This window comes from Bufo gargarizans, chromosome 2, assembly GCF_014858855.1.
Source record: "Bufo gargarizans isolate SCDJY-AF-19 chromosome 2, ASM1485885v1, whole genome shotgun sequence".
NCBI classification, from domain to species: domain Eukaryota; kingdom Metazoa; phylum Chordata; class Amphibia; order Anura; family Bufonidae; genus Bufo; species Bufo gargarizans.
The window spans coordinates 516,869,478-516,894,710 of record NC_058081.1 but is presented as its reverse complement, the minus strand read 5'-3'; the positions used below and the strand labels follow the sequence as shown (position 1 = coordinate 516,894,710).

At 43.4% G+C, this 25,233-nt stretch overlaps 2 protein-coding genes across 2 annotated transcripts in view; one reads left to right on the top strand and one right to left on the bottom strand.

Moving 5' to 3' along the window:
• The window catches only part of LRP6 (LDL receptor related protein 6), a 61,527-nt gene extending 59,524 nt beyond the window's left edge, over positions 1–2,003 (top strand). Inside the window, exon 23 of the mRNA XM_044281335.1 lies at positions 208–2,003. Coding sequence (XP_044137270.1) covers positions 208–490 — 283 coding nt within the window. The 3' untranslated portion in view covers positions 491–2,003. The remainder of the gene's footprint in view (positions 1–207) is intronic.
• Positions 2,004–7,081: 5,078 nt separating this feature from the next.
• BCL2L14 (BCL2 like 14) lies at positions 7,082–23,069 on the bottom strand. The gene is made up of 6 exons (XM_044277973.1): positions 22,983–23,069; positions 14,923–15,291; positions 13,649–13,786; positions 10,929–10,996; positions 9,346–9,600; positions 7,082–7,962 (listed from the first exon to the last, which is right to left on the bottom strand). Exons 2-6 carry the CDS (start codon positions 15,287–15,289, stop codon positions 7,912–7,914), a joined length of 879 nt encoding a protein of 292 aa, XP_044133908.1. The 5' UTR covers positions 15,290–15,291; positions 22,983–23,069; the 3' UTR covers positions 7,082–7,911.
• Positions 23,070–25,233: the final 2,164 nt, after the last annotated feature.

The window sequence follows — 25,233 nt, the reverse complement described above, 5'->3', positions numbered from 1 at the left end:
AAACGATATGGCCAACGGCATCCCCATTTACTGATTGAGGCCACCTCCACTCAGTCTAAAGTAAAGCTCAGAGGCCAATTAGCAGCTGCTACATGCTACTCTATGGCATTACTGTAATTTTGCAGAGAAGTGTCCCCTTTAAGCTTAATTTCCGTACAGCTATCACCCAGGTGGCATAATATGTTGATCATGTGTTTATTATTTCAGTTACAGACCATACAGCTACCGTCACTTTGCTCCTCCAACCACGCCATGCAGTACTGACGTGTGCGACAGTGACTACACTCCGAGCCACCGCCTCATGTCCACCACTGCTAAAGGCTACACCAGTGATCTGAACTATGACTCTGAGCCGGTGCCCCCTCCCCCAACACCGCGCAGCCAGTATCTGTCTGCTGAGGAGAGTTGTCCTCCATCGCCATACACAGAGCGCAGCTACTCTCATCATCTGTACCCGCCTCCCCCCTCACCATGTACGGACTCCTCATGAGCCCCCCAGCCCTGTAAATACAAGAATACCTGTGGAGAGGGGACTTTGCGCCTCTTGATTGTTTTTAATTTCATGTACAGATTTTATTTCCGGAAGCGATCTGAGTAGAAGAGGGCAGGGTCATTCCGTGGACAGACTTGTACATAGAGAAACATATTTATATATTTTCTTAACTCACTCCTCGTCATGCTGTTCAGCCGTTAACGCAAGGCGCAGCTCCTCCCCCTCATCTGACGTTTAAGCTTTTGTATAAAAGATTCTCATTCTACCCATATATTGTACAAATATATAAAGATATATAAATATATTTTTGCAAACAGAATACACACAATGCCTTAATCGGCTGCCGAGGAGACGCAACGCCAGATTTTAATGCCAAAAAAAGTTATACGTTAATCCTTACTGTGTCTGGGGCACTTAAATGATTAACAACTGATAGTAATTTTTTTAAATTTTTTTTTACAATTGGACTCCCACCTGAGCAATGATTGACATACCGTGCACCGCTGTGTACACCGGTCCTGCCAACCCTGGTCTCCCGACTCTGGGTGCAAATTTCACTATATGACAAACTTACATCTGATGCTCATGTGTATGAGTCTGCATTAAACCACAGAAAACTGCAGAGCCACGGTAAACGAACTGCGGAAAACTGCAACATTTTTATTTTTTTTATGAATGTAATATACCCTTTTAAGAATTAAACGGGAGCTCCACTGCTGCTGCATTTAAGGCTACCTAGTGGGTGTACACCATCATTTGTTCCCTGGATATGTCCTATGTCGAATTCCATAATCACTGCATATGGAATTGAGCAAAGCTGTGGCTTATTCCCTGTACAGTCAACTATATAGCAGCATGATATGTCGAATATACCACTAATCTGTTCCTAAACCACTATGAGGATGGGGCTGTTACTTGTGTTGCAGTTTTTTTTTTTTTTGTTACTTTATATCACCAAAGTTTGTTTCTCCCCATTTATCACAGAGGTGGCGTCCCCTTCCGGCAGCTGGAGTTAGAGATGTATTGTTTCTATTTTACAAAGTCTGCAAATTTTAAGTGTTTTTATACCACATACAATGTAGATACTGTACTGTATTTATAAGCCATGTAACATTGTTTTGTACTCTCCTCATGTTTATATGCCGTATACCTGTGTGTGTATATAGACATTGATGTCTGTGCAGTGTGTCCAGTCTCCACTATACCACATTTCAAGTGAAGAAGGCCTGGCACTTCACGTGGTTGGATAAAATCTTCAGTGCTTTCTGGTAGAAATCATACGTCTCAGTCAGAAAAGATCTCATTCAGGCTTTTCTTTTCTTTTCAAAACGTGTCATTGTTTGTATGGGCGGTTGGATCCATGTTTGTGATTTCTACAATGAAGTACTGAAGTTTTTATCCAACTGTGTTGAGTGCCGGACTTGCTTCACATTTGTTGTTTAAGCTCTCATGCATGGTTCCAAGCACCCGTCAGGATTAATCTATATGAACAGGGTGAGTGAACGGTTTGTTTTTCTTATGTATATCGCATTTTAGACGTTTTGGGGTGATTTTTTCTCGTGGGTATCTAAACATAGCAAATGTCAGATCCAATATCATACTCAAGAAATGACCAGCAGGGGTTAAGATTGAATAGGGCTTTTTTGTTTGGCTAAAATTCTGGGGAGTGGGGAGACGGGAAGTGTTACACAGCGTCCATTGACTCTTCACTCCTAATAGAAGATGTCACTTAAAGAGGACCTATCATGGGTTTGTGTATTGTCTCATGCACATGGCCGTTGTTTTGGTCCACACCGAGCCGCAGTTTTGGCGGCTCGGATGCGGACCCATTTACTTCAATGGGGCCGCAAAAGATACGGACAGCACTCCGTGTGCTGTCCGCATCCATTGCTCTGTTCCGTGGTCCGCAAATTTTTTTAAAATAACCTGTCCTATTCTTGTCCGTGTTTTGCGGACAAGAATAGGCCGTTATATTAATGGCTGGCTGTGCCGTTCCGTGTTTTGCGGACTGCAGAACACACAATGGTTGTGTGCATGTAGCCTCCTATGAGAAACTGGTATGTGTACCAGATAGTGCAGACCCTATAGATCCAAACACTTTTTTTTTTTTTAATATAAACCCCTCCGTTCCACTGCTGTGCGCGCCAACAGATTCTCACATCTCTGCTTCCTTTATCCTTATGAATGGGGAAATATGGAGAGGTAGAGATAGAATTCCATCTTTACCCAGTCTGAATGGGGCAACAATAGATCGGATAGAACAATAATGTAATCTCCTTTAAGTTGAGTGCTCCTTTAAGTAGACCCCCTACTGTGATGGGACACCCTGCTGTTTGCTATGCCAAGAGCCAAAAATACGTTCTTATGAGTATACTTCACTGCACTTTCAATGCTGCCGTGTAAAAGTGGCCTGACTCACTGTGTGAGCCTTAAAGGGCTCATACAAGGTAAGAAAAAACATGGCTGCTTTGTTCCAGAAATCGCACCAAACCTCTCCCTGTTTTGTGTATGGTGTTGCAGCTCAACTTCATTGAAGTGAATGCTCAGCAATACCACCCACAACCTGTGGACAAGTGTAGTATCGTGGAAGGAAGCAGCCATGTTTTTCTAATCCTGGACATCCCCCTTAAAGGGAATTTGTCATCAGAAAATGACCTATTGTTCAAATCACGGGTTTATGTTTAACATATTTTTTAATAATTTTATTCTTTTTAATTTTCCTTGTCATATTTAAACAAAAATCATAAAATCCTGCAGTTTTTGCACTGGCCACTAAGCCTAATAGGCGTGACTTCTTGGTCTTTACAGATCACTTTACTGCAGTTACCTCCTTATCTATACATGGAGGTGATATCTGTCCTTCTAATCTGGACTGTAATAAGACAGGAGCCACCATTCACAATAGGTGATTGTCAAAGCTTATCTATTCTTTCCTTGTACAATGACCTCTGCACAAGGCACGCCTAGAAAACTTTCTTAGAAATCAATGAGGTCTCTTCCTGACCACTGTGTCTATGGTCCATGGGGCTGCCAGAAAGCAATTTTCTCAATATTTTCTAAATGCTGTTAAAAACAGCTCAGACAAGATGGCCGCCCCCATAATCATGTCCAGAACATAGAATAAAAAAAAATCTGCAATTAGAAAAAAGGGATGTGTGTGTCACTGGTTCTAACTGGCAGATAACGATTTTTTTTTACACATTTCATTTAAAAAGTGTATCTCTCTTTTTTTTTTTTTTAAACTGGTTCTGTGAGATGGTAACACTAGTTGGATGCTCTCCTCTATGTACCGGTCGCACACTATAGGTAACTGCTGCTCTGTGTCAGTAATATTAGGCTCAATCGGGTATGCAGTGACCAAAGCCCCTGGCATGTTATGAGTTAATCACAGGTGATAAAAAGGAGTGCGACTCCCTTAATGTCATTGGCTTCCAGCTTTAACACTAATTTCTTTTCTGCTGCTGCCGGTATGACATCTGCACGAGGATGTAATGGAGGATTTATGATATTGGCCAACATTTGGTCAGCGCCACGCGCTCATACAATTCTTTTATATATATTTTTTTTTTTGTAAAATATGAGCTTGACTTTGTAAGCTGTGTATAATAAATCACCAGTCACCTGTATAAAGATCAATTACTGTATGCCAAGCTGTAACAGAGTTAATTTTTATAATAAAACAAAAGCTCAAAACCTGAAAGATCTTCCTAATTATTGTCTTGACGGCTCACTAACATTCATTACAGGCCCTCTGTCCATTCGCCTTCCAACATTGAAAACAATGCTTCTTCCTTTTACCAAATTAATTAATTTCAAGTTTACAATGTATAAATATACCCTTTTATCTAGTGTGCAAATAAGCATCTTGTCTTGGTCCAGTACACAGACCTAAAGAGCAGATTGTTCCTCCTGACAGTAGCTCGTCAGTGGAGGAGAGCACTGCATTTACATGCAGCAATCTCCTCCAGTATGGGGAGCAGTGATCACTAATGCCATCACTCATCCCCATACTGACTAGTTTGCCGGCAGCAGATAATGTTTACTCAGACTGATCTGCTGCCGGCAAACTGTTTGTGTGCACACAAACTATTGAATTACTTGATGAACGAGCGTTACATTTACACTGCCAGAGTGCTAACAAGGGAGCAATGGTAGAGCAGGGCAAGAGATGTAGCACTGGTAGAAGGCAGTACCATAAAGGTGGAGAGCAACAGGGCCTGAAGGACATGTAAGGTTAGCGAGCAGTACAGTACAAGGGGCACAGGTAGAAGGCAGTACTGTACACAGAGCATGTAGCACTGGTAGAGGCAGTGCATAAAATTGTAGAGCATAACAGGGCATGTAGTACAGGGAGCTCCTGTTGAGCACAGTGGATATGACTAAGGGTCCACTCACACGTCTTTCTTTCCAGATCTGTCCTTTTTTTTGCGGACCAGTTGCGTACCCGTTCATTTTCAATGGGTCCTGGGAAGAAGAAAAAAATTGGACAGCACAATGTGCGCTGTCCGTTTCCGTTGTTCTGTTCCGCATGTCCAATAAAATATAAAACTTGTCCTATTATCCGCAAAAATATGTTCCTGGTACAATACAAAGTCAATGGATCCGGAAAAAAAAACATGACATACGGAAACATTTTCAGGAACAACGAATCCGAAAAAAAACATACCAAAATTTGGGATATAGAAAAATACTGACGTGTGAATGGATCCTTTAATGTAAGTATTCCAATTTAAAAAGAATAACTCACATTTAGACCATAATTTCAATTTTCATATATGTAGTTACTAATAACATGATATTCCAGAATCAGTTACTATTGACTTACCCCATATTTAATAAGATTCAGCCCTTAGCAACCAGTCTACATAAAACTGCAATTTCACTATTTAGTTAAGATGGCCGCCACTGCCTCACCCTGAGGCTAATCCCACCTGCCCTCACTAGCCAGTAACAATATCCCCCCCCCCCCAAAGTGTCAGTAACCAGAGCCTTCCCCCCTAAAGGGTTAATCTCCTGCAGCACAAAGGGGGTCCTCTTACCACATGTTGCTTTCACTTATACACTGAGCAGATGGCAGATCTCCCTTTCCTGGTCTGCGCTGCTTCGACTCTGCCTTCTCCAGCTCTGCTGAGTGAGGGAGCGTCTGCCAAGCGCAGGGACAGGGAGAAGTGCACACAGCCCAGGCACTGTTATCAGCTGCTGGGGAGGACCTGGCTCTAATCATTTACTCAGTCCCTGGCGGTCTGTAATCTGACCTTGCACGCAGCCTGCTTCTGCGTCCTCCAACAGATAGACAGACCATGCCTAGCAACCTGATTTGAGGTAAAAGTAGGCAGTTCAGGGAACAAAAATGTGGAATTAAAGGGGTTCTGCACTTTCATATAACTGATCTATCCTCTGGATAGATCATCAGCTTCTGATTGGCAGGGGTCCAACACCCGAGACCCCTGCTGATCAGCTGTTTTGAGAAGGCAGCGGCACTCCAGCAGCACCGCTGCCTTCTCACTGTTTACCACCGGCCCACTGACGTCACGACCATGCTAGTTGATACTAGTCGTGACGTCAGTGAGAAGGCTGTGGCGCTGCTGCCTTCTCAAACAGCTGATTGGCGGGGGTCCTGGGTGTCGGACCCCTGCCAATCAGAAGCCAGAGGATAGATCAAAGTGCAGAACCTCTTCAGGGTTGGGGGCAATTGAATACACAGTGAAAAGTTGAAATAGGGCCACCAAGGTGATATTAAAGGGAACCTGTCACCAGCCCATGTCACACAAAATCCCGGTGACAGGTTCCCTTTAATCACCACAATCCAATACTCTCTCTCTCTTCCCTCCCCCCCCCCCCCCCCCCATGGAAGTCAGTACATGGCCAAGCCCAATGCATAACTACTACCTCCTGCAAACTAAATAGGTGAAAGAATCATGAAAAACCTAAAATGAAACTTTATTAAAATATATAATGCAGAATTGAACACAGTCTCCTCAGTTATTAAATCTGACTTTTGTGATCTTCCACCTATTGGAAGGAAAGGTTCTCTCTTTCGGAAGTCCATTTGAAAGGTTCAGAAAATACTCGGGCAGACTTCCTAAGCCGGCACAGGATCAAACAGGGGGATTGGTGCCTTTTGTCAAGAAGTTTTCAACCAAATAGTGCATCTATGGGCGGTCCCCTCAATATACCGGCTTCCAGATAGAACAAGAAATGCAATCGTTTTTTTTAACCTCAACCCAGCGTTTGTTTTTTTTTTGCAAATCTGACATGTCACTTTGTGGTAATAACTTTGGAACGCTTTTACTTATCCAAGCCATTCTGAGAGTGTTTTCTCATGACATCATAAATTTGAGTCAATATATTTCACCTTTATTTATGAAAAAAACAAAAAACACATTTACCAAAAATTATGAAACATTCTCAATTTGCAAAATTTTTATTTCTCTGCTTTTAAAACAGAAAAAGTGATTCCTCATAAAATATTACTTAACATTCCCCATATGTCTAATGTTGGCATCATTTTGTAAATGTTTTTTTTTTTTTTTTTTTAGGACATTAGAAGGCTTAGAATTTAAAAAGCAATTAACATCTTGAAGAATTTTTTTTTTTAAAGGACCAGTTGAGGTCTGAATTCACTTTGTGGGGCTTACATAGTGAAAAAAAAAAACAAATCACCCCATTGTAGAAGCTACACCCCTCAAGTTACTCAAAACTGATTTTAAAGTTTAACATCCTTTGTGTTCCTCAAGTATCCCCATACAGTAAATGGGATCACTGCATGTAAATGCAGCACTTTCCCGCCACTGACTAGCAGGCAATTGTAGGGAAGGAATGCTTCCTTCCCAGTAATTGCCTGCTCCATTGGCCTGTGTAAACCCACCCCAACACCAGGATTCTGAGCTACAACACAATGACCTGATCTACAGGCCCCACACACGTGTCCATCTCTCTCTGTGCCGAGTCATCGCTGGTGCTCTGTGATCCTCCGGGCGACCGGTCTGAAGCACCATTGGTCTGAAGTCCCTTGAAGAGACCAGTATGTATTTTACTCGCTTATATAACACAATGACATATTCCACTGCGCTTTATAGACATTAGCACCACTCGCTGTCTTCTATGTAGCTCACAATCTAGATTCCCTGTCTTTGGAGTGTGGGATGAAACCTATGCAGGAGAACATACAAACTCCATGCAGATGTTGTCCTTGGTTGGATTCGAACCCAGAACCTCAGGAATCCTCACAACATGCAGGGTCCTGCCACTCATGTTGTACCCATCTTGTCACTGCTCTATTGATGTTCGCATTAAAATGCATACAAGACCCTTTTGTCCTGCCTAATAGATGAATTATTCCATGCTTCAGAAGACAAGTCCCAAGTCAGATCCTTGATCACAGGAATTGGGTGGCATTCGAATCAGACTTCCGTACCTCATTCTTCCTCCGACTCGTCTTGTGTGTCTGGGATTCCCATAGCTTTTTCCTAAAAGAAGATTAATGTTAGGAGATGTTTGTGTTATTCAGATCATCTTTGACAGCCCCCACCCAAATCCCTTCACATCTATGATCGGCATTGTGCCTGAGGTAGTCTAAATGGCACAGTTTCTAAGCCAAATCCCAGACTAGGTCCAGAACACAGAAGAGGCACATTTTTCCATTATACTTTATTTTTGTAGGCTCCACTCCTGGTTTTGGAGAAATATACACAGTGGTGGTTACAATGTAGATCCAAGGCACACCTATGTAGAGCAGCTTGGAAGTATATCCCAGACTGCTGTGCAGGACTGGAGCCAGCGATAACTCCACTTGCATTAAGGGGTCACTAACTTTTCAAAAAAAAAACACTTTCAGACAAAGCATGGCAGGTGCAGTATCACTTCTTGTTGTGCTCTGCACCTTCAGCGTGCATCGGCTCGGTTACGCTTTTGCAGATTGCGGAGAATGGATCTTACATACTTCCAGCCCCGGTGCAGGTAGCTCTGAGAAGCACTGCTGCACCTGTGCTTTGCTTGAAGACTTAGAGGTTATCCAGGAAGAGATATTTATGACTTATCCTCTGGATTGGTCATCAGTATCAGATCTGTGGGGGTGCGACCTGCAGGACCCCGCTGATCAGCTATTAGGAGAGGTTTTGAGCGCAGCAGCCTCTTCCTAGGCCAGCAACATCGCTCATGTGGCCTAACTGCAGCTCTGCCCCATTCAAGTCAATAAGGGCCGTTTCACACAAGCGGAACCTGTGCATGTCTGCAGCGTGAATGAGAGCCAAGCCGCGCTCTGGACAGCAGAGACACAGAGCAGTAACAGGACTGATAATGCTCCGTGCCCCTCTGATCTTTTTACTACAAAATCACAGCGAGAAAGTGGTCACCGTGATTTTGTAGTAAAAAAAAAAAAGTCAGAGAGGCAAAGAGCGTCATCAATCCTGTTAATGCTCCATGTCTCTGCTTTCCAATGCGGGGCTTGGCTCTCATTCACGCTGCGGCTGACACGCACGGGATCCGCTTGTATGTAACAGTCCTAAGGCTGAGCTGCAATACCAAACACTGCCACTATACGTTGTACAGCGCTGTCCTAGGAAAGCTGCCAGGAGCCTGCATTGCCCACCAGAGCTCCAGTAAGTGCAGCGGCTCCCTCAAACTGCAGATTGGCAGGGATGCAAGGACTCAAATCTCAGCTGATGTGATAATGACCTCTCCCGAGGCCAAGTCATCATTATTTCCCGGATAACGCCTTTAAATCCACTTCCAGTCTCAGCAAGACTCGGGCTTCACCCATGCCTCACACTGCCTGCCATGTGGAGTCGTTAGACCATTTCCTCTCTGAGATTTGCTGTTCTACAACAGCTCCCTCTGGTGGCTGGGCTTACCCATCCTCCTTGCTGCTGTATCCACTGGCTGTAATTTTCCTTTAGATATCTGGCTCCAAACCCAAACATCCGGTTCATGGGATGACTGTCTAAAGCGGTGAGTTTGGTGGTGGCATGGATGCACAGCGCAATCTTACTGGTCTGCTGTATGTCCTCTGGTTCTGAGGCAGGTATCATCTGCGACACATAAGCCTCAGTAAGCTTCTGAAAGAAACTGTAAGACCAGTTTGCCTGAAGTCTCTGCTCTTGGACAATCTGAAGAGGGAAGAAACAAAAATAAATAAAAATGTATAAGAGCACCACCTACAGGCTGGCCAGTACCACTGCACCTCCTCAATAATACAAGGCTGCTCCTCTAAGATCTGGAGATTACATCTGCAATAGCATCATCTGCTGGCTGCTTAATGGCACTACACCTCCTCAATTACATAGAAAATGCATATGTAACTGACTATACTGCATCTCCTCAATGATGTTAGGGGTGGGAAACCTATGGCTCCCGGGGATCAATTCATGTGGCCTCCGGCCCCCTGCCAGAACACAGTAAAAATGCTAATGACCGCTTCCATTATGAGAGCGGTCATTAGCATGAAGGAAGCAAGGGAGGTGAGAACAGCACTGCACTGGCTATGCTCACCTTCCCTGGTCTTCTGCCCCGTGGATGATGATTAATAACAAACATACATATCAAAATGGCAGAGGGGGGGTTGACTTGAGTCATCTACTGATCATCAGATCAATAGAGCTGCAGGAATAAACAACATCAAAATGTCTGGTGGTGTAAATGATGGGGGGGGGGGTCTGATAGGGGCTGATCTGAGGCCAATTTAAAGTGGGGAATGTCTGATCTGAGGTTGGGAGGAGTCTGATGGGGGTGTGATCTGAGGCTGGGGAGGGTCTAATGGGATCTGATGGAAGGGGGGGGCACATTTGAGACTGAGAAAGGGACAAAAGCAGGGAAAGTGGCAGAGTGAAAGGTGGGTGAACCCCTCTGTAGACCCCCCCTAGGTTCAGCTTGGCTGCCATTAATGCCAAATAAAGAACAAATATTCTGAACTTAAAAATTAGACTGCTACGTGTGGTCAAAATGGCACCTGTACTATATGTAATATATATAGTGAAGGCGCCATGTTGTGCTGCAAAAATACAGCGCTCTAGGTTTTTAAAAAAAATTGAAGCGCAATTTGTAAATGGCCCCCGAACAATGTTACAAATATCCTATTGGCCCTCGGCAGCAAAAAGGTTCCCTACCCCTGACATAGGGCTCTTGTATACTATGTGTATTCTCTCTGAGGACACTTCCCAGTGATATGGATGTTACATCTGTAGTACCATAACCAGCAGGCAGGGGTCTTTCAGTCTTTATGGAACAAGGATACTCCGGATTATTGGAACTACAGAGTCTGCCTGAGGAGTGCTGCACTGCATGAGCATATCAATCTATGATATACCGTAATACAAAAAGCTGTGATTTTCTTTCCAGTGTTTGGATAGGAAATCCTAGCTGACTGATGCAAAGCTCCCAAATACCCGAGTCTATGCCATTCCTTGTACGTTATATATTATCATGGAGCAATAATCACCTCTTTATTCATCTTGTCGCCTTCTGCTCTCAGAATCTCCACAATATCTTTAATTAAATCCTCTTCACCTGAAGAAGAGAACCAGACCATGCCATTAGCTGCCAGTGTGGTACAGGAGGCAACGTGTGCCATTTTTCTTAAAACATAGTTTTATTGACACCACCAACTATCTAGACCTTCACTACAAACTGCTAGCAATTCCTTCATCTTGATTGAAGTCTTATCCTGGCCGGGCTGCACACCAAGGCCGCACATGAGCCCTGGGACTTCTTCCTGGCAATTATACTATACTGGCCAGGAAGAGATTACCATAGCGCATGCGCAGCCTCGGCATGCGCTTTCGGGACTGCGTGTGGCCGGCTGGGAGAAGAGAAGACGTAGTCTGCGCAAGCGTGGCCACCGAGATTCCTGAGAAGAGCGGTGGCCGTAACCAGGGGAGACGGAAGACAGTCAGGTAAGTAAGTATATGTTTATTTCCTTCTAAGGGGTGGGAATTAGTTAAATATATTTAGAAAAATGATCACTGTTAAATAACTAACAGATTTAACAGTGATCATTAAGATGGGAATACCCCTTTAAATAAATAATTTTCAAATGCACAATGGAAGATTCTCCACCAAACTCCTTAAATGCACTACACATTAATGAATCCATAATGAAGTCCACACTACGATGGTATTACACCCCAGACAGATCATGCCATGGAAGTGACTTTCAATGGGTCCGTTAAACTCGGAAAATGCACTGTTGTTCATCCGCGGACCCATTCAAGTCAATGGGTCAGTGAAAAAACACGGATGCACACAAGATTGTCATCCGTGTCAGTGATCCGTGTCCGTAGGCTACTTGCATAAAAGCTTTTTCAGAGCAGAGTTTTCACTTCGTGAAAACTCAGATCCGACAGTATATTCTAACATAGAGGTGTTCCCATAGTGATGGGGACGCTTCTAGTTAGAATATACAACGAACTGTGTACATGACTGCCATCTGCTGCCTGGCAGCACCCGATCTCTTACAGGGGGCTGTGATCTGCACAATTAACCCCTCAGGTGCCGCACAGTTCTTAGTATATTCTAACTTGAAGTGTCCCCATCACCATGGGAACGCCTCTGTTAGAATATACTGTCGGATCCGAGTTATCACGATCTAACTCAAATCTAATGGTATATTCTAACATAGAGGCGTTCCCATGGTGATGGGGACGCTTCAAGTTAAAATATACCCTGACTTTACATTGAAAGTCAATGTGGGACGGCTCCGTTTGCAATTGCACCATATTGTGTCAACGTCAAACGGATCCGTCCCCATTGACTTGCATTGTAAGTCAGGACGGATCCGTTTGGCTCCGCACGGCTAGGCGGCACCAAAACGACTTTCCTTCATGTCCGTGGATCCTCCAAAAATCAATGAAGACGCACGGAAGAAAAAAAACGGACATGGATCACAGAACTACGGAACCCGTTTTTGCAGACTGCAAAAAAATAAAAAAAATAAAATAAAAAAAAGTGTGCATGAGGCCTATGGGAACACTGGTCCAAATCCAAGTATTGTTCTTTTACATAAACTCTTTAAATATGCATAAAAAAAAATAAAAATAATAGTGGAATTGAAGACATGAAACTGTACCTTCATTGTAACCTCATATGTTTATTTGCTCTATTTCAGTATTGTATAAATTATATGCTGGTACTGCGCTACCAATAATGCATATTGTAACCTTTCTAAAAACTCAATAAAAATTGTTGTTTAAAAAAATAAACAAAATTTGTTCCAACACTGTACGGAGCAGGAGTTCCGTACAGTATTAGAATGAATTCTCTCCTACGAGCCAAAATTATTGCTTGTCTTGAGACTTCACATAATAACTTCATAAATTTGTACTGAAAAAAAAAAAAGAAAAAAAAAAAATACATTTCCCAAACTCCGTTTTGGTTCCAAGTGGTACCTTGGAACAGAAAAAACAGTTTGGAAAATGTCTTTTTTTTACAGTACAAATTTATGAAGTTATTATGCGAAGCCTCAATAACTTCGGCTCATCGGAGCCAATACATTCTAATACTGTACGGAGCTCCTGCTCCTTACAGTATTAGAATTAAGTTTTATGCGAATTGACTTTGGATGTTTCCTCCGAAGTCAATTCACTCATCCCTAGTCACATGGAACATGTTTGTGGAGGATTTTATTTTTTTCATTAAAAAAAAAATATATATTTTTAAAAAAATATAAGATTCACTTTCCCCATGTGCTTCACAATACACCGATCAATCTCTATACCTCTGCTTCCTCTCACACAATATATTATAAAGTTGTCTGCCTGCAGCCACCATTAGGGGGAGCTCAATGTAAATGAATGTATACAGCTACTATTGAACTCAATTGAACTAGGCTCCCCCTAGTGGTTGCTGCATGAAAATGCTGTATTTTTCAGTCAGGAATCAGGAAGCTTTCAAGGACCTCCCCAAGTGCCCCATAGCAGTCACGTGGTCTGCTTCCATGCAGAGTATGCCACAGTAGAGCATTCAGCTTATATGTATGGGCCAAATGATAGCTAAAGTAGCCACTGTCCTGCCCCTTCACAGATCTTAAGATAGGAGGGGGGGGGGGGGACTCTATATTCTGTGACATCTGGGATGATGTTGGGAGTTGTATATATGGTCCAAGTGGTTGATCAGTCTAACCATCTGCACCAGTGGCATCCACCTATTAAGACCAGCTCTTACCATCTCCGTCATGCTGGATGCTGGGCAATCGCTTCAACCCCCTGAATGTTGAATTCTCGTGATCTTGCTTTTCCAGTCCCTGGACAATGGATTTTAGTCTCTGGACGATTTCTCTGAAGCGCGCGTCATCCGGATTCTCTGCAAACAGGTAACAATAGAGGAATTAGAAGCAACAAGAGAAGTAGTAGTTAGTAGTGTGTGGATGTCATGTGGACATGGCTTGCCGCTCTTGTACCAACCATAGTAGGGACAAACTTAATGGGGATAACATACACAAGGCATCAGGGTTAGGCTACTTTCACACTAGCGTTCGGGCGGATCCGTTCTGAACGGATCCGCTCATAATAATGCAGACGGAGGCTCCGTTCAGAACGGATCCGTCTGCATTATTTTAGCATATAACAGCTAAGTGTGAAAATAGCCTCGTACGGATCCGTCCAGACTTTAAATGTAAAGTCAATGGGGGACGGATCCGCTTGAAGATTGAGCCACATTGTGGCATCTTCAAACGGATCCGTCCCCATTGACTTACATTGTAAGTCTGGACGGATCCGCACGCCTCCGCACGGCCAGGCGGACACCCGAACGCTGCAAGCAGCGTTCAGCTGTCCGCCTGTCCGTGCGGAGGCGAGCGGAGCGGAGGCTGAACGCCGCCAGACTGATTCAGTCTGAGCGGATCCGCTCCATTCAGACTGCATCAGGGCTGGACGGCTGCGTTCGGGTCCGCTCGTGAGCTCCTTCAAACGGAGCTCACGAGCGGACCAGCGAACGCTAGTGTGAAAGGAGCCTTATATGTTGGTTCGGTCCCCGAGAAACCAAGACAGCTTTCCACACATGGCCACCTATGGCTATGACTTCCAGTCCCCAGTTACAAACAGAGGTGTAAGGGCCGTATGCGTTTTGTGGATCCGCAAAACACTGATACCGGCCGAGTGCATTTCACATTTTGCGGAACGCACGCGGCCAGCCCTATGATAGAAATGCCTCTTGTCCACAATTTCATACAATAGGTCTGCTGTCCGCATCTTTTTCGGCCCCATTGAAATGAATGAGTCTGCATTCGTTCAGCAAGACAAAATTTACGGTTGTCTGAATGAGCCGTAATTGTGGAAATAAGTAAAATACCATGCAGACCGAAAATACCCCCCTGTATAGCGAGATATCTGACCAGCATTAAGCATCTGCTTTTGGGAGAATTGTGGTCCCCTAAGCACAGGGGCCCCTGATATCCTGATGAACAAGGTTTCATCTTGTAATAAAAGCGTTTTACCTACCGTCTGAACGGAATTTGATATCTTCCTTGTCTCTTGGTGGCTGCAGACACTTTGGGAACAAACCCCAGTGCCGCCTACTCTTTTTCTTTTTTGGGGTGGCCAAGGGGCCATTATCAACTTTGTGTCCTTTCCCATTAGAGGTGGCAGCACCTTTCTTCTTTTTCCCTTTCTTTTTAAGAGAGTTTGTGTGTCCTTCCCCATTGGAGGTTTCAGCCTCTCTCTTCTTTACAGGAGTCTGGCTCATCAGGTCTTGGAATTTACTGTTGGGCAAAGTACGCTGTGCATATACCATCAACACCCGGAACTCAGTACTGTCCTCCTCCTGGAGAGGAACCTCGTCCAAAGCTTCATCCTGCACAGAGACCATGGCTGCCAAGAGACAATAAAACTGATAAGCCACCTCACAGGAAGACTGCACAACCAGGAGGTAGCATTATAGTAGTTATATGCCTGTACATAGGAAGCGGTTATTTTTTCTATTCGGATTCTTTGAAAATGAAATAAAGTTACTCCATGTGTTTTATCCAGTGGTTGGATTCAGCTTTTTCCTGCTACTATAATTAACTGCCTCCTATGTACAAGGATATAACTACTATAATACTGCCTCCTATGTACAGGAATATGACTACTATAATACTGCCTCCTATGTTCAAGAATATAACTACTATAATACTGCCTCCTATGTACAAGGATATAACTACTATAATACTGCCTCCTATGTACAGGAATATGACTACTATACTACTGCCTCCTATGTACAGGAATATAACTACTATAATACTGCCTCCTATGTACAAGGATATAACTACTATAATACTGCCTCCTATGTACAGGAATATGACTACTATACTACTGCCTCCTATGTACAAGAATATAACTACTATAATACTGCCTCCTATGTACAAGTAAATAACTACTATAATACTGCCTCCTATGTACAAGTAAATAACTACTATAATACTGCCTCCTATGTACAAGGATATAACTACTATAATACTGCCTCCTATGTACAGGAATATGACTACTATACTACTGCCTCCTATGTGGACCACCAAGTAACAGCACGAAAAAGCAGAATCTAGCCTCTGGATAAAACACATGGAGTAACTTTATTTCATCTTCAAAGGATCCTAATAGGAAAACTGCCACACCGTGACACTACAGCTTTCTTGTGATGCATTTTGTGTGGAAATCCCACACTTTGTTGTAGTGATACGAGTCACAAGAAAGCTGTAGTGTCACTGTGTCCGTTTTCCTATTTGGATCATTTGAAGATGAAAGAAAGTTACTTCATGCGTTTTATCCGGTGGCTGGATTCTGCTTTCTCCTGCTGTTACTTGGTGGTCCACATCACTTCCATGCTCCGAGATTCCTGCTTAAGCTGGCCGTGATTTCTGAGTATATGCTGCAGTATTATAGTAGTTCTATTCTTCTATATAAAAAAAAAAAAGAGGCAATACGATAGTAAACTGACGAACAAAGTTTATTCCAGCCTCTGGATAAAACAATGGAATCCTTTATTGAAGAATTGTCCTATAATCCAGGTATGCAAGACACATAGGGGGTCATTTATCAAACTGGTGTAAAGTAGTGCGTAGGGCTTAGTTGCCCAAAGCAACCAATTATCCACCCATCATATTTTTGGACAGCTCCTTTGGAAAATGAAAAGGTGGAACCTGATTGGTTGATATTGGCAAGCCAGTTCGACTTTACACCAGTTTAATAAATGACCCGCGTAGCACACAAAAAAATAAATAAAAATGCACCTCCAGTGGAACGTTTCGGAGGATGAAATTAACTTTTTTCGTCAGTTTGCACTTTTTCATGCCTGCAACCTCTTTGGAGCTAGCCGTGATTATTTATTTGCAGTATTATAGTAGATATATTCTTGTACATAAGAGACAGTATTATAGTAGTTATACTCTTGTACATAGGAGGCAGAATTATAGTAGTTATATTCTTGTACATAGGAGGCAGTATTATAGTAGTTATATTCTTGTACATAGGGGCAGTATTATAGTAGTTATATTCTTGTACCTAGGCAGCAGTATTATAGTAGTTATATTCTTGTACATAGGAGCAGTATTACAGTAGTTATATTCCTGTACATAGGAGGCAGTATTATAGTAGTTATACTCTTGTACATAGGAGGCAGAATTATAGTAGATATATTCTTATACATAGGAGGCAGTATTATAGTAGTTATATTATTGTACATAGGAGGCAGTATTATAGTAGTTATATTGATGTACATAGAAGGCAGTATTATAGTAGTTATATTGATGTACATAGAAGGCAGTATTATAGTAGTTATATTCTTATACATAGGAGGCAGTATTATAGTAGTTATATTCCTGTACATAGGAGGCAGTATTATAGTAGTTATATTGATGTACATAGGAGGCATGATTAGGGTACAGCTACACGACAACATTGCACATAAGGATTGTCAATGGTATCCGAGCAGGATATGGTGCAATGTAACAGTCTAAACCTATCTGGAAAATAATCTAGACTTTGTGGGTTTCGTGTCGTAGTTCACAAGTCGGATGAAACTTTTGCTTCATTAACTTTAATGTAAGTCGCATGCGACTCGGCTGTGTTTTCACGGTCAAATCAGTTATAAAATAGTCATGTGACAGCAAGTTACAGACAAGTCAGACATATGTTTGGGTGACATGCCTCAGTGTAGCTCTACCCTTCTAGGAGGTTTCCCAGCTTTCCTACATAAAGTATTGTGTAACTGGCCGGACGGGTTCTGTGGGTTTTCTGCAGATAGGTAAAAGACAACTCTCTATGTAAATAAGATCTTTCGCCTCCAATAAAAGGACTAACCCTTGATAAATCATCAGTAAAGTTGCAACTCTGGGTATCAAATCGAAACTGGAAATTAGGAGCGAGCATGAGTCAGCCACCGGAGGATAGCTAATAAGTAGTCACTTATCTTGTGTTGCCATGTCTGCTGCAGGAGGAAGACTTTTTATAATGGCCGATCATGTGAGAGTAACCCTTCTGAACTCAGTGGGGGTCATTTACAAAGACTGGCTTTTCACAACAATATTTGTTTTCCCTTTGCGGTGGAAGGGGATGGATGCGCACCTAGTCATGTCAGGCACATCCTCCAGCGTGTGCGCCTGTCGTTTCTTTTGCCCAATTTTACACCTAAAACTGGTGTAAATGTAAGTAAATATGCCTGGGCCGATGGCACAGCCCTGGCCTGGCTCCCACTGCCTCCTCATCACTCCCAAGTGGATAAAAATATATATTCACCTGCCTATACCAATCTAAAGTGCCTACTAGGGGGTATTCACCTGCCTATACCAATCTAAAGTGCCTACTAGGGGGTATTCACCTGCCTATACCAATCTAAAGTGCCTACTAGGGGGTATTCACCTGCCTATACCAATCTAAAGTGCCTACTAGGGGGTATTCACCTGCCTTGGTGTTTTCATGTCAAAAGTATAACAAACTGAAAGTTATCCTAGTGACTAACCTCAGAATAAGGCCTCTTGCACACGACTGTATGCCCTCAGATATACGGGCCATATGTCCCAAAGCGACATTGATAGTGTGCACGGGAGCGCACAGCATCATAGATTACAATGATGCTGTGGACGTCAGGCCGCCAGCGGGTATATTGTCATAAGAGCTCGGGACAATAGCTCTGCGGGCGGCCTGACGTGCACAGCATTAGTGTAATCCATGATGCTGTGTGCTCCTGTGCGCACAATGTATGCCGCTCCGGGACATACGGCCCGCTCACAGACTGTATATCTCGGAGGGCATACGGTCGTGTGCAAGGGCCCTAACTGGTTGAATAAATCCCCCCCACAGGCATGGGACCAGTTCCCTCAGGTTGTTAAAATTACAGTGGCAGACGGAGATGAGCGCTTCCATTCCATAGTTTAGCTCCTCAGGCTTTTAAAAAGTTGGGAGGGAGGTGTGTGTAGTGTATACATGGTGTATGTATATGTAAATATATTTTGTGATACTGCGCGCCCGCCGTTGAGTAGGAAACCTGTTACATTTTAATACCACCCCTGCCTTCCCAACCTCCTTGAGAAGTTGAGGTGCAGTCAAAACCACATTTGAAAAATAAAAATAAAAAAATTGGCTGTATGTTTTCTTACCGGTCATCTGTAAACTTCTAAAATTACCATATTGCAGCATCAAATATTAACGGCACCTTAACATCTACATGTGATTAGACCCTAAGGCTGGGTTCACACCTGAGCGTTTTACAGCGCAAAACGCTCAACAAGGAGAAACCAATACTTCCCTATCGGCATGGTTCTCACCTGGGCGTTTTACAGCGCGTACGATCGTGCTGTAAAACGCCCGACGCCCCAAGAAGTACATGAGCTTCTTTGGGGCGTCTCGTCACGCGTTCCCGTACATAGACTTTCGGGAACGCGCGACAATGGGTGTTCGCTTGTCTCTGTATGCGCGATTGCAAACGCCGGTACAATCGCGCATACAGAGCGCTCCTTTCAGAACGCTCAGATCTGAACCCAGCGTAAAGGAGTAGTCCAGGATACAGATATTGACTAACTATCCTCAAACGACCCCTCAAAACAGCTGAACGTGGGGGAGCTGGGAGTCAGACTCCGGCTTATCTGCTATTGATGACTTATCCTGACCATAGGTCATCAATACCTCTAGCCTGAACCCCTTTAATCATCTTTTGTACAGTTTGTTCATTTTAGAACTGGGTTTAATTGTGGTGGCCACCATGTGAAGGCCGCAAACTCGTCCACCTTAGGGTCCATTCACACGTCTGTAGTGCGTTTTGAGGATCCGCAAACCACAGACAGCAGCAATGTGCGTTCCGCATTTTGCGGACCGCACATTGACGGCACTAATAGAATATGCCTATTCTTGTCCGCGATTGCGGACAAGAATAGGACGTGTTCTAATTTTTTTTTTTTTCGGGAACGGAAATGCGAACCCTGAAGTGCGGGTCCGCATTTCCAGAGCCGGGCCGCACATAGAAATGAATAGGTCCACAATTCCGTTCCACAAAATGCGGAACGAAATTACGGACGTGTGGATAGGGCCTAAGGTGATCAGCAGCCTCACACGTTTATGTGCATTACATCCTTTAATTCACAAATCATGCGGCCGCTGAATCGCTGTGGAAACCCAGTCCAGGGGTCCCATAATTAGCAGAATGAACATTGCCTGTAGTTAGGTTGTCCAAAAAGTACCAGTCAGGGGGGTGGATGCGTGCTTGGATTTATGATAACTGTAGGGCTCATGCACACAAACGTATTTTCATTCCGTGTCCGATTAGGACTGTTCTTTTAGAGGCCAGCTGTTCCGTTCTACAAAAAAAACGAATGCAGATGGATGTCATGTGTATTTTTGGCGGATCCGTTTTTGCGGACTGCAAAATACATACGGTGGTGTGCATGAGCCCTTACATTTGAATTCCTGTGGTCTGATCCGGCATTACAACTGTTCACCTCTGGATCCCTATTGACTATAATGGGATCTGGCAATGATCCACCCACTTTTCCAGCATAAATCCCAAGTTTTGGCCAGACAAATGCACCGTTTTTTTGTCCAGCCGACATTTTTGCCGGATCTGCTTGAGATAGGAATCAGGCCCATTTTGTGGGGAAAAAAAAAAGTTCAGACCTAAGGACACCAGTTGCCATAGGCTGCCTCTACTATCCAATGATGTGATGGAGGTGATTTTTTAAAGGAGGTTATCTATGTTGCACTGCGATCCTGTGTGGCGGCCACTTCATTGGGCACATGATTCTAGCCTGTGGTCGTAATTCGCAACGCATGTGCGAGTCTGAATCTCTAGCCACAGTGCTAGTGAGAGATTCAGATTTACACATGCGGGTCCTAACTCCAGGCCAGCGCCCAATGTACGGCACGTGATCGCATCGCAACCCAGATAACCACTTTAAGCATTATGATATTTCACGCATAGTTGTAGTTTAAGAGTGTCCCCACATGCGGAAGATGTCATCACAGGAAGTTTTGCAGCTAAAAGTCTGTTCCATTTGCATGAAAGGAGCTTTTACAATTCCTTGTGCCGTTTATAGGCACTGGGGGGAAGGGGGGGGGGGGTCATTTACCAAGACCAACTTTTTACGCCAGTCTTAGGCCTCTTTTAACACAAACTATATGGATTGTGTTCAAGAAAAAAAAATACTGACGGTTTTGCACGCAAGTCCAGTCAGTTTTGTCTCCGATTGTGTTGTGCAAGTTTGCGCTGCGAATGCGTTGTGTCGTCCAAGTTTATTTAGCGCGGGTACAATCAGTTTTGGAATGCGTTTTTCAATCACATGAAAAAATAAATAAAAACCCTGAAGAACAATCTACATCTCCCCGCAACCATCATTGGAAAATGCATTGCGTTTTTTTCACACAAGCCCCTTTAACCGCTAAAGAACCAGAGCTACGTGAAAAATGCTGAATACAGAACATGCTGCGATTTTTCCTAAACGCAGAAATGATGCGTGAAAAATTATGTTCATGATCACAGATCCATTAAAGGGAACCTGTCACCGGGATTTGGGGTATAGAGCTGAGGACATGGGCTGCTAGATGGCCGCTAGCACATCCGCAATACCCAGTCCCCATAGCTCTGTGTGCTTTTATTATGTATAAAAACCGATTTGATACATATGCAAATTAACCTGAGATGAGTCAGAGCTTGAAGATATGACTCTCTGGTCACACAAGTAAGATATGACTCTTGTGTTAATTTGCATAAAAAGGCGGGAAGTACAAAAATCCATAATACTTATTGAATTCATCTGCAAATTAAATTAAAAAAAAAAAAAAAGTGTAATTTATATGTTTAGGGTAATGCAATAAACATTTAGAAACGCGGTTCCCTTTAAGGCTACATACACAGGGCAGTGAAAAATGGCCGTGTGGCCGCTGTCTAAGTAAAGTCCGTCACACGGCCATTTTTAGCACCAGTGAAAGTCTATGGGGCTATTCACATGGTTGTTCTTCTAACGGCCAGTCAATACCATCCGTCCAAAAATAAGACATGTCCCATTTTCATGGCCGGACAGACGGACCTTCGGCAGGTCCCGTTCTGTGAAGAGGGAAGAGACTGCTGCAGCGCACTGTGGCTGCGAGACACTATGGGGGCAATATATAAACCATGGGGGGAATTGTAAAGCTGGGGGTCAAAAAAAAAAACAAAAAAAAAACAAAACACACCACTATGGGGGGACAATATTTAAGATGGGGCCCTACAATGGGGGCATTATTAAAGCTAGGGGCAGTTCAAAAAAAAATAAAAAATTTATAATAATAATAATAATAATAATAATAATAATAATAATAATATACACTGCAGGGGACAATTTATTTATTTAGCAAGGGGCATTATTAAAAGCTGGGGGCAATTAAAAAAAATAAAATCCTACAGTACGGGGGACATTATTTTAGCTGGGGGCCTACCGTCCTGTGGGTGTTCTCAGAAGGGCGGGTCAAATGCATCCATTTTTCATGTCCATTTTTTAACAGACATGAAAAACGGACACAAAACAGACACGACCAGAAAATGGATGCGCACCCTGATGCAAAACGGCCATAAAAAAAACTGACAAGGTGTCCTTTTTGATTTACTCCTGTTCGGCTGATTTATGCACCTGGTCATAAATTAGGCGAATCTATGGCAGTCCGTGCCCCTGGCATAAGAACTACCCCACCCACTGGCTGAAGCAGTGTTTTTGCCAGCAGTTCCACCTGTGTCTAGGCCCTAATGTTAGTGTACTTGCTGGGGCCGCAGTCCTGGCCCCTGTCACACCCAGCTGGGTAAACAGGTAGTTGCAGTGGTACAAAAAAAAAAAAAGAAAAAGAAAAAAGGGAACTTGCAAAAGTTTCTACCACTTAATAAATATGTGCTGCTATTCTGGGCTGCGATCCCGAAACAGCCCCCGCCCTCGTCACCACCTACCGCTGTCACCCTAAGATCTACCGTCAAAGTGCGTCCTATAAAAAGTGTAGGACCCCAGGGTCAGGCTGAGCTGAGGGGGTCTCAGAATTAACCCACCGGTGAGGGCACAGTCCGCACCACTTACCTGCTGCTTCCTGAGAACTTTGCCTCGTACACAGGAACGCTCCTTGAACCCAAATGGCTCCAGACGTGACTGATCGCTATATAATCGCCCCTCCCCCTCACTGGGCGTGTCCAATGTCAGAAGATAGTGAGTCAACATGACGAAGTCTGAAGTCAGGGAAAATCCAGGGACAAACCCGGCTACAACTGCCAAGAGTCAGGGGCCACACAGCCAGCAGCAGGAGGGTGGCTTGGATTTGGGCTCTGCCATTGCATCTAATGGCTGTGCTGTCACCCAACTGGAACCTGGATCCTGAATAGCAAATTGCCAAGGGTCTGGGAAAGCTGGGTGACAACCCCTGTGTGAGGGGTCTATCTAGTGGCTATCACCCAGCTTTCCCAGACTCAGGCAATGTTCACACTTCTGTCAAGTTTTTTTTTTTTTCTGTCTAAATAGGAGCAGAGGAAAGTAAATTGGCAAAACACATCTGGCATCTGTCGGACGCCATTCACTTATAATGGTTGGGTTATATGCCACTATGTCCTCATATGGTATAGAGGCTGGTTGTCAGCGGGAATAGCTGTTACTGTAGTATAAGGTGTGTGATCTCATGTCTGATCAGTGTAATTATATTACTATTATATTCAGTGATGTCAGTAACAGGGGGCGGGGCTGTGACAACCTCTCAGACATGATATAGAGGCTGGTTGTCAGCAGTAATAGATAGAATAGCTGTTACTGTAGTATAAGGTGTGTGATCTCATGTCTGATCACAATGTAATTATATTACTATTATACTCAGTGATGTCAGTAACAGGGGGCGGGGCTGTGACAACCTTTCAGACATGATATATAGGCTGGTTGTCAGCAGTAATAGATAGAATAGCTGTTACTGTAGTATAAGGTGTGTGATCTCATGTCTGATCACAATATAATTATATTACTATTATATTCAGTGATGTCAGTAACAGGGGGCGGGGCTGTGACAACCTTTCAGACATGATATAGAGGCTGGTTGTCAGCAGTAATAGATGGAATAGCTGTTACTGTAGTATAAGGTGTGTGGATCTCATGTCTGATCACAATGTAATTATATTACTATTATATTCAGTGATGTCAGTAACAGGGGGCGGGGCTGTGACAACCTCTCAGACATGGTATAGAGGCTGGTTGTCAGCAGTAATAGATGGAATAGCTGTTACTGTAGTATAAGGTGTGTGGATCTCATGTCTGATCACAATGTAATTATATTACTATTATATTCAGTGATGTCAGTAACAGGGGGCGGGGCTGTGACAACCTCTCAGACATGATATAGAGGCTGGTTGTCAGCAGGAATAGATGGAATAGCTGTTTACTGTAGTATAAGGTGTGTGGATCTCATGTCTGATCACAATGTAATTATATTACTATTATATTCAGTGATGTCAGTAACAGGGGGCGGGGCTGTGACTACCTCTCAGACATGATATAGAGGCTGGTTGTCAGCAGTAATAGATGGAATAGCTGTTACTGTGGTATAAAGTGTGTGGATCTCATGTCTGATCACAGTGTAATTATATTACTATTATATTCAGTGATGTCAGTAACAGGGGGCGGGGCTGTGACAACCTCTCAGACATGATATAGAGGCTGGTTGTCAGCAGGAATAGATGGAATAGCTGTTACTGTAGTATAAGGTGTGTGGATCTCATGTCTGATCACAATGTAATTATATTACTATTATATTCAGTGATGTCAGTAACAGGGGGCGGGGCTGTGACAACCTCTCAGACATGATATAGAGGCTGGTTGTCAGCAGTAATAGATGGAATAGCTGTTACTGTAGTATAAGGTGTGTGGATCTCATGTCTGATCACAATGTAATTATATTACTATTATATTCAGTGATGTCAGTAACAGGAGGCGGGGCTGTGACAACCTCTCAGACATGATATAGAGGCTGGTTGTCAGCAGTAATAGATGGAATAGCTGTTACTGTAGTATAAAGTGTGTGGATCTCATGTCTGATCACAATGTAATTATATTACTATTATATTCAGTGATGTCAGTAACAGGGGGCGGGGCTGTGACAACCTCTCAGACATGATATAGAGGCTGGTTGTCAGCAGGAATAGATGGAATAGCTGTTACTGTAGTATAAGGTGTTTGGATCTCATGTCTGATCACAATGTAATTATATTACTATTATATTCAGTGATGTCAGTAACAGGGGGCGGGGCTGTGACAACCTCTCAGACATGCTATAGAGGCTGGTTGTCAGCAGTAACAG